This window comes from Oncorhynchus masou, chromosome 33, assembly GCF_036934945.1.
Source record: "Oncorhynchus masou masou isolate Uvic2021 chromosome 33, UVic_Omas_1.1, whole genome shotgun sequence".
NCBI classification, from domain to species: Eukaryota; Metazoa; Chordata; class Actinopteri; order Salmoniformes; family Salmonidae; genus Oncorhynchus; species Oncorhynchus masou.
In genome coordinates, this window is record NC_088244.1 from 19,111,723 (window position 1) to 19,122,496 (window position 10,774).

At 40.7% G+C, this 10,774-nt stretch overlaps 1 protein-coding gene across 2 annotated transcripts; it reads right to left on the reverse strand.

The window, feature by feature from the left end:
- Positions 1 to 445: 445 nt before the first annotated feature.
- LOC135527965 (uncharacterized) lies at positions 446 to 9,391 on the reverse strand. 2 transcript variants are annotated; one of them, XM_064956667.1, is made up of 5 exons: positions 8,877 to 9,391; positions 7,131 to 7,319; positions 2,342 to 2,489; positions 1,907 to 2,071; positions 446 to 1,769 (listed from the first exon to the last, which is right to left on the reverse strand). In XM_064956667.1, exons 1-5 carry the CDS (start codon positions 8,962 to 8,964, stop codon positions 1,415 to 1,417), a joined length of 945 nt encoding a protein of 314 aa, XP_064812739.1. In that variant the 5' UTR covers positions 8,965 to 9,391; the 3' UTR covers positions 446 to 1,414. The 2 variants fall into 2 exon arrangements, with proteins under 2 accessions (XP_064812739.1, XP_064812740.1); XM_064956668.1 differs by having other exon boundaries at positions 1,931 to 2,071; positions 8,877 to 9,390.
- Between the last annotated feature and the right edge of the window lie 1,383 nt (positions 9,392 to 10,774).

Here is a 10,774-nt window from a genome sequence, read left to right on the forward strand (position 1 = left end):
ACTTTTAATATAACTGCTGACCCTAATCTTAATCCTAACCCCAAGCCTAGCTAACGTTGCCACCTAGGTAACGTTAGCCACAACAAATTGGAATTCATAACATATCCTACGTATTGCAAATTTGTAACATATCATACAAATTTCAATCCAAAATGGATGATGGATATCCACAAATTAATACATTCCATATCAAACGTAACATATCATATCAGATTTCTGTTTACTATGTTATGTTATCTACCCCTGAGTCTACATCTACATCTACCCCATCTACCCCTGAGGTTGAAAATACAGTCTTTTCAATAATTGGTTATTTTATTAATGGCAAACCACTCATCCTAACTCGGTGGTGGCTGACATCAAATGTAGGCTGCTATTTAGGTCGGATTCTATTTCTTTGGCAAAACTCCCTTACAATCGTATTCCTAACTGATGACAGCACAAGTTCAAGAATGTAGAATTTATTAAATGATTCATTGTCAATCCATCTGCAGTGGGATTTGCACAACTTGCATAATGTACCATCAATGTCAGTATCAGTTGGGTATAGGAATATAAAAAAAGCTTCAGAAAATTCCCTTTTCATTCCAATAGTACAGAATAACATTTAACAGTTATTTGTACCATGAAGTACCATCACATACTATACACAACAGGATTGGGAATTGTAGCCCTACACATGCTATCCCTGGATCCAACAAAGCAGTAGCATCAAACCTAAAAATGCAGAATAATGTACAACGTTGTAAGGATTCTTTCCAGAAGCAGAATTACTCGATATTTAATAACTCAGAGATACGGGATATTTCTGAACTGAACATGTTTACTACTGTACATTTCCCAGAAGAACACAGTGAAATCAATCAGTAACACAATAAGTGATTTCTATGGAATAATGAATGTCCTCACCAACTCTCGGCTTCTGGCAGTGTCCAGAGGGATAGGGTCTGCGTTTAAGGCACATGTCTGATGCAACCTAAAAATGCTGCTTTGTCACTGAATGGTCTACCGCTACTGGCGTGCTGGATTGAATCCCCGAGCCGACAAGGTAAAAATATGTCATTCTTCCTTTGAGCAAGGCAATTAATGCTAATTGCTCCAGGTTTGCTGTCAATAATGGCTGATCGCCTGGCTGTGACCCCACTCTCCAAGGGTGTCTCAGGGGGAGTGGGATATGCAAAAAATACATTTCCATTTCACACCTCACACTTGTACAGGTTACCCACTTGTACATACAGTAAAACAGGACTATATGAGCGCCACCTAATTATTCAGTCATTGGTGCCTGGTTGATAATGACATAGGCGTGGTCCCCATTGAGGTGGTCCTCTCCGTTTTGGATCCAGTTTCTTGATTGATGTTCAGTTTATCCATGCCCATGTGGTCTATGTCCAGTCACTTCCTGGTTGTGACCTCACACGGATATGACCCGTATGGGGCGCTCCTGGGCACTCCAGTCCTCCAGAAGTGGAGTGCTCACCACGGACACACTGCCCTCCTGTCCTACATACAGTCTGGCCAAGCCTGAGCCAGGGGGTGCCTCTGGGTTCCGGTACCCCACAGTCCGAGTTGAACCTGGATACTGGGGTGGGATGGGGTTTTGAAGTAGGCCTGGATTGTTTGGTTGACCTGGGTTGCGGTACAGGCCTGAGTTGTGCAGAAGAATGGGCTGGTCGTAGCCTCTGCAGGGGAGAGGAGCTGAGTTGAGGGCTTGGCCGAAGGTGGAGGAAGGGGCTGGACTAGTCAGAGCATAGGGGTACTGAATGCACCTGTGGAGAGGACAGAGACAGCGACATTGAGCTTCTCAAGGCAAACTCACAGACACAAACATACAGAAGACACACACACACACACACACACACACACACACACACACACACACACACACACACACACACACACACACAAGCTGGGTCTCCTTTGGTCACACATTGAAGGGTCCTGGTGGTCCCATTGTCGCAGTGTCTTCTCCTGGGTGTTGTTATTGTTGTTTCTGCCCTTGTGGTCATAGTGAGAGGCCCTGTTCTCCTCCTGCTCTGCTCGCTCTGGCTGGTGCCACAGATCCGTCTCCCTGGCAATGCAAAAAAGCTGTACATCTCAATATCCGTATGAATCCCTATAGTGCAGTACTCAACCACATGGGATAATTTATGGCTCTACATCTTTTATCGCACCTCCTGACATCTTACACGCTTTGTCTCACCTTTCCTGCCTCCTCTTTTCCTCTCCTCTCATCACGTCTTTCCCTTACCTCGTCTCCTTTCACCTCTTCTGACTCTTCTTCCCATCTCCCCTCCTATAATTTATACTTCTCTCCTCTTTCCTCCTCCTCTCCTCTCACCTCTCCTCCTTTTTCCTTTCCTCCTCCTTGACACAGTCGAGCAGACAGCAGGTGATGAAGGCCATGGACATGAGCAGGATGATGGCACAGCTAATGATAGAGGACACCACTGCCACACTGAACCCAAAGTCATCCGACATGGACAACGCTGGGAGATAGAGGGAAAAAGCATTTTAAAAATCAATCAATCTATTTAGGAAATCTGCCTACAGAAAGTGATGGCTATATCATATATTTGAATGCCTTTTTCACTGTATTACATTCAGCTAAAATAGACAAGTGGTCTTTCTGTTCTTTAAATGTTCCCAGAATGTTTCATTAGGTTGTGGGAACAGTCTGGTGGGAACATCTTTTACTGATTTAAAGGTCCAATACAGACATTTTTATCTCAATTTAAAATAATTTCTGGGTAACAATAAAGTACCTTACTGTGATTGTTTTCAATTAAAAATGTTTAAAAAACCCAGCTAAATCATTACAGGGTTACAAGTACACGGCATATGAAGAGAATGGGAACATTGAATTAATTCAGAAATAGTTCTATGCCCTGACTGACCATAAAGAGACTGAAACCCCCCACAATAACACAGACATCCCCTGGTGGTGCAGAAGTTTATAATGATCTGGCTGCAAAGCTAAAGATTGTAGGTTCAATCCCACATGTTCTTTAATCATGTTGCTTTTGAAAACCTCTGTGAAATACGATCTACTAAAGGAGAGGATGTTTTTTGTTTGTCCATATTTACAGTGCCTTCGGGAAGCATCAGACCCCTTGACTTTTTACACATTTCGTTAAGTTACAGCCTTGTTCTAAAATGGATTAAATAGTATTTTTATCTTAACAATCTACACACAGTAACCCATAAAGACAAACCGAAAACAGGTTTTTAGAAATGTTGCTATGAGCCTCGAAATTAAGCTCAGGGGCATCCTGTGTCCATTGATCATCCTTGAGATGTTCTACAACTTGATTGGAGTCCGTCTGTGGTAAATTCAATTGATTGGACATGATTTGGAAAGGCTCATACCTGTCTATATAAGATCCCACAGTTGACAGTGCTTGTCAGAGCAAAAACCAAGCCAATGATGTTGAAGGAGTTCTCCGTAAAGCTCCGAGACAGGATTGTGTCGAGGTACAGATCTGGGGAAGGGTACCAAAAAAATGTCTGCAGCATTGAAAGTCCCCAAGAACACCGTGGCACCCCAAGACAAAAGGGGTCTGAATACTTTCCGAAGCACTGAATAAATCCAGTCTGAAATCCAGAACTTAAACTAACTGTAAAAAATAAAACATTTTGTAAAAATGTACTGTCCAGTTGTGCTGACACTCAATATAATGCATGCGATATAATTCCTACTTTAAGACGATTTGAAAAGACGATCTGAAAATTCCTACTTTCATCTGAAAAGCAAGTGATCCTCATCACTCATAGCCTTGTAAATATGAGCATATAAAGAGTATGGGTGAAGTGATGGTGTAACGGATCTTGTCCTCCTCTTCTGAGGAGGAGTAGCAAGAAGGATCGGAGGACCAAAACGCAGCGTGGTAAGTGTTCATGATGTAATATTTAATGAATCAAACTGAACACTGAACTACAAAAACAATAAAGTGAACGAACGAAAACCAAACAGTCCTGTCTGGCGACATACACAAAGACAGAAAATAATCACCCATGAAACACAGGTAGAAAAAGGCTACCTAAGTATGATTCTCAATCAGAGACAACTAACGACACCTGCCTCTGATTGAGAACCATACTCGTCCGAACACAGAAACCAACATAGAAAAACAAACATAGACTGCCCACTCCAACTCACAACCTGACCATACTAAAACAAAGACAAAACAAAGGAACTTAGGTCAGACGTGACAGAGGGTGAATAACCCAGTGGCCAGTATTTCCCTGGGTTAGCTATGTCTAAGAAGGTTCAAAAGGAAGCATGGAATTCCTGATTGCCAAACAGCTATATACTGAAAAAAATAAGAAATAAAAGAGCTTCGCTGTTGGAGCAGAAGATAAATTGAAACCCCACAAGGGCTGACTGTAAACACATTGAAAAAATAGATGGTTCTGTTTGTATGAGTACATGCTGTTTAAGTGTCCTCTGAATGAAATAATGTGCAGATTGTAAACATATGAATTTGGAAAAATATGTTTATGATGAAATACTGTTCAAATGTGTGTCACTATATCGGCAACAACACAGTCCTCAATGTGAATTGCCATTAAATCTGGAGAGGAAAATAATTGGGATGTATTCCAATCTGCTTTAAGGAGCTACAAATTTTAATGTTGTGGTAACATTAGGTAAAACCTAAATATAACATTTTCTAAATATTCTTGAAATGTTCTGAGGACCTACAAGACAAGGTAAAATGTATATTGTGTGAACGTCAATGGAATATTATGTTAAACCTAAAACAAATATGCTATGAACGTTGTAAAAATAAACTTATTTCATTCTAACAACATTAAGAGAATATCCTGTGCAACCTAATTTAAACATTGCATGAATGTCATCACAACTAAGCATATTTTGTGTTTTGGGAACTTTTCTCTTACCATACCCACATTGTTCCCACAACCTAATTAAATGTTCTGGGAACCTTTAAAGAACTCAGAAAGGCTATTCTGCAAAGATTCTTGCAACATCAAAGGAATGTTTTGTGCTCCCTGATACAAACATGATCTAAATGTCAGCACAACTGAACAGTTGTAGTGTTTTGTGCTCCCTGATACAAACATGATCTAAATGTCAGCACAACTGGACAGTTGTAGTGTTTTGTGCTCCCTGATACAAACATGATCTAAATGTCAGCACAACTGAACAGTTGTAGTGTTTTGTGCTCCCTGATACAAACATGATCTAAATGTCAGCACAACTGGACAGTTGTAGTGTTTTGTGCTCCCTGATACAAACATGATCTAAATGTCAGCACAACTGGACAGTTGTAGTGTTTTGTGCTCCCTGATACAAACATGATCTAAATGTCAGCACAACTGGACAGTTGTAGTGTTTTGTGCTCCCTGATACAAACATGATCTAAATGTCAGCACAACTGGACAGTTGTAATGTTTTGGGAACGTGCCTCTTGACATTTCCCCATAATGTTCCCACAACCTAACGAACTGGATAGTTTTTTGTGTTTTGGGAAGATATCTCTCACCAGACGGTTCCCACAATCTAATGTCACATTGTGGGAACCTTTAAAGAACAGACAAAATATTGTTTTTGTAAAATCAGATTAATGTTTTTTGCATCCTAAAATAAACATTGTAGAATAATCTGCACAACTGGACAGTTTTTGTGTTTTAGGAACATATATTTTATGATGTCCCCACAATGTTCTTACTAGACTGTTCCCACAACCTTATGAAACATTCTGGGAACCTTTAAATAACCTTCAAAGAACAACTGTGTTCTAGGAATGGTCTTGCAACATCATGTGAATGTTTTAATCAAACATTCTATAATCATCAACACGATTGGACAGTTTTTGTGTTATGAATGTTCTTGGAACTTTCACTGAACCAATTCTGGTTTGCTGGGGATCTCCAATATATTCCTCTATATTCCTCTTCTTCAGAATAATGAAGAGACTGACAAGCAGGCAGACACAGCTCTGGGGGAGTTTGCAATCCCTGCACTTTTTCCACTCAATGCATTCTGAATCTTTTAATTTAGTCCACACACACAGAGAGACACACACTGTCCGAAGAGGACAACTTTCATTTTCACAGTAGAGTTGAGCTTGGCTCATTCATAATGTATGACTGAAGTGAAGGCTGTCTCCACATGCTCTCAGCCATTGATTGGCCAGAGTCAGGCAGACAGGGTGAGAGGGACAAACCTGACAGTCTCTCATTTGGCTTTCTGGTCCTCATCAAATACAAATATGCTTTACATAAGAGGATTAGAAATATGAAAATAATGTCTAGGAATATTTCAAGAACAAACTTAACAGGCAATGTACTGATGCTGTTTCCTTTGATTGCTGTCTTTTTAAAAGATTTGGATTAAATCAAATCAAACTATATTGACAACCAAATTGACAACCAAATACAATGTAATATCACAAAATGATCTTACATTTGAAATCAACCAGAGCATGAAACCCGATGCCTATTGTATTGTCTATTCTTAGTTGAATTCTAGGTTGAATTGAAACTATAGCTGTTGATGACATTGTAAATGCTATATAGGGCTAAAAGCCATCATTGATGATCTATGAGTGATAAAGGATGGCCACATTTCATTTGCTCCGTTAAACTACTTACTTCGATAGCAACAATGAAGCTACACTGAGTGTACAAAACATTAAGAACACCTTCCTAATATCCTTCTTTAACCTGTCTCCTCTCCTTCATCTACACTGATTAAAGTGGATTTAACAAGTGGCATCAATAAGGGGATCATAGCTTTCACGTGGATTCACCTGATCAGTCTATGTCATAGAAAACTGGTCATTCTCATGACGGCACATTGGTAATAGTCAGTGACATCATAGCTGTCTGGGCTTGGTTAAAACCCTGGATGGGAGACCAAATGGTAGCTATAAATAGATATATTCTCCAGTAGTAGGTTCTGCCCAGCATGTTTTTTTTCTGATAGTGGATATCCTTCTGAAGATCTGAAGTTGTTTTAAAGGTACAAATTCAACATATTTTATAGAAGATCTGTCTAAGTTGAAATTTGGTTACCATGATGACATAATCATTAACAAATTATGTTGATCCAGCCAGTTTGTGCCCAGTGGGTAGGTATCCTCTCAGCCTTAGATACATACGTTTACACCAGGGAGAACCTCCTGACCACTGGGTGCTGTTGCTGCCCCAGATGCAGGACACCTCACTGCCCCCAACCAGATGGTGTCTGGACGGGCACTGCAAGGTGATCACCGTTCCCACGTTGGTGCCATTCCCCTGGATAATCCTCTGGGTCCCCAGCGCAGGCAGGGGCATTGGGGTACACTGGCCTGGAGGGGGAGAACGGAGATGGTCACTATAGTATATCCAGCCATATGTAAGCAGAAGAGAACACTACTTTACAGAACACGACAGTGCAGAACATGGCACTACAGAACACTCTGCATAGAAGCCCTGTAGGGGGCTGCCCAGCATTGTGACAACAACAAAAACACCCCATCTGCAACCCAGTGCTTTGCTCTATCTAATGATGATTATCTCAAAGCAGGAAAGATGATACATGATTAAACAAAAGGCCTGATAGCTTGGCGGAAACTCAGGACCCATCTGGAGCCATGTTAAACAGCTGGTTTACACACTGAAATATGACTATTCACAGAATGATAGTACATTCTCTGTTTACAATATCACCTTATAACCTTAGGTATAATGGAAATGTCATTGAGGAAAATTGTCTGTGAAATCATGTAGCCTGGGCCTATTACGATTGAGGACAAATTGATGTAGTATCTCTTTGCCACCACAAGAGGTCCTACATGTTGGAGAAATCATGTCTGAACACTTCAACGGTATCTGAAAGAGGGACCGAGTTAATTTAGATAAAGTTTGAAATAGCGTTAGTAAATCTAAAACGTCTGAGTATTCCTTTGAATGAATGCTAGTAAGAGAGAGAGAGCGAGAGAGAGAGAGAGCGCGAGAGAGACCGAGAGAGTCAGCAAGCAAGAGAGTTATATTGCTGACTGAGTATTGGGTGTTAGGCAAATTCATAAACCATCATTTATGATAGACAGCGCTGTGTGTGTATGTGTGCGCGCGTGTGGGTGGGTGTATACGTGTGTGTGCGCGAGCGTGGGTGTGTGCATGCCTGTGGGTGTGTTAGCGTGTGTGTGCATGTGTGTGTGTGTAATTGTGTATGTGTTTAAAAGTGTAGACTGTACATCTGATATCTCAGTACAGCCGCAGTGTTAGTTGATGTGAAACTAAGAATCCTGCCATTCTGAAAGCCACCTGCAGCTTCTCAGACCATGTGATCTACAGGAACACACTCTCACTTCCTCTTTTAGATTCTTTCACCCTTTTACACAACGCAGACTCGGAATAGACAATAGACTATTCTCTTGGTGTATTGTGTTTTTTGTTGCTAGGTATTACTGCACTGTTCGAGCTAGAAACACACGCATTTCGCTGAACCTGGGAAAACATCTGTAAATCTGTGTAGCGACGAATAACCTTTGATTTGATTTGAAACCACAGCCTATGGCTTTCATTCTTTGTTGTCATATGATACTTTGTAGGCCTAAACAAATTATGCGTAGCTTTTAGAAAGTAATGTAGTTATGCTGCTTTGTAAATAATTGAGCATTACAGACACAGTACATCATATAAATTAGTTTATATATGTTTGTGTGTCATGGAATGCATTTTCTCCTAAAAAATGACATGTTGGCAGGTCCACTCTGTGATGGTGTACGCACACAGTTTGCAGCTATAAATGGTTCATAACAAATGCATTTAACAAATTCATAATGCCTCCAATAAAGCTCTAATTTCAGCCACGGCACGAATGACATGACACCTATGCCCATCTTGGATAGAATCTCACTTACCTGTATAATTACGGCCGCCACGGTTTCCGTTTTCGGTTGAATAAATATTTCTGGAAACATCAACCACCGAAGCTGTAACCGTTGACATGTCGGATGTAGATCTACCCAACCCTCGACAACCCCTGCAGGACGCGCGTAAAAACGAAAAGGAGGCCCACAGGATGATGCTCCAGTAGCCTAGAGCTGGAGAATTGCGGTGACTGTGCTGGATTGTGTTCGCGCTCCGTCTCACCGGCTGTTGATGCTCAAGCGTAAGCTTCTCTCTTTTCAGGGCGCATACTGTAGTTCTCTGGCCACCAACCCAGCAGTGTGTTGTTTGGTCTATCGGCACGGCTTGTCACGCTGCGCTCTGACAATGCACTGACTTTCCCGAGCTAAAATCCGACCTTCTTTCTGTGAGAAATTCTGCAATACTATTCGGTGTGTTTGTCAGAATGTCACTACCTTCACTTGGTTCACTCGATGTCACGGTTATAGGCGTGTTGTCCGGGAAAGTTTCAGTTCTCAAATCAGTCTGGTCCGATATGTGTTTGTGGCCTCAGCATTATACAGATTGCAGATCAGCTCATGAGTAACGGGGAGGTGAAGAGTGTAAATATTTGAAATATCAGTGTATCACAAGGGACCAACTTTTTTTAAAATATCCATGTCTCTCATACAGTTTGTTGATTACACATTATCTACGGAAGCTCTCTCATGGGCAGCAAGTATGAGACGGCGCAGAGAAGCGGTATTTGGACATGCATCGGCGAGAAACGTGCTTTGATAATGTAACATATATATTACAGAATGAAATTAGGAATTTTCATGCGAGGGAGACAGACAGGAGTCCGGGTTTTTGGCTTCACGGGATTGAGACTGGATAGGAAAATAGCCTAGACTGAGAAGATGTATTCCCCAAGTGCATTTACACATGCTCAGAGATTTACTTGGTGGTATGGTGTTGCTAGTGAAATACATTTGAGACATACAGAGAACTGAGTTTAAACACGTTTACATACATTATTTCTGAATTGTTAACATACTTCATATCTGTGACAGAGATGCCTATGTATTGAATTGTGTATAGGCCTGTCAAACACACACACACAAATAGCAACACGCATTTTTTTAAGGTTTATTAAACAGTATTCGTGTCTCGTGTGCAGTCCGTTAATGTAAATTGTGCGTGTGTTTTGAATTTATGGCGACTTAAATACCGCTTCCATGCAGCAAAGGCTTCCATGCAGCAACCTGTTTGGATAGTGTGCTATTTACATTTGGATCATCTGCTGCTGTGCATGTTGGGGATTCTGTCGATTTGCATTAGTGCGACATTCAGGATTTAAAAAAAAATGCATTTCGCAGGTCTTGAGAAAGAGAGGGTGGGGGTTGGGGGTGGGGGCAGATTAATCTGAGTTTATAATCAAGGTCAGTGAAATCTGAGATTCCCTAAAAGCAGGCCACTTCGATACAGCTATGACTGGAAGTGATTTTTTCAAAGCAGATTATGATAATCTACACAGCAGGTTAGGCTATTTAACTAGCAAGTTAAGATAATAAGGTTAAGATCAAATCCAATTTTATTGGCCACATACATGTGTTTAGCAGATGTTATTGCAGGTATAGCGAAATGCTTGTGCTTCTAGCTCCAACAGTGCAGTAATATTTAACAATTAATATCTAACAGTTTCACAACATATACCCAAAATATAGGTAAATCTAAGTGAGGAATCGATTAAGAATATATATACATATATGTCAGAGTGGCATTGGAGTAAGATACAGTGACATAGTATAGAGTACAGTATATACATATGAGATGGGTGATGCAATATTTACACACAATTAAAGTGACTAAGATACCGTAGAATAGTATAGAGTACCGTTTATACATATGAGTAATATGAGATGAGTAA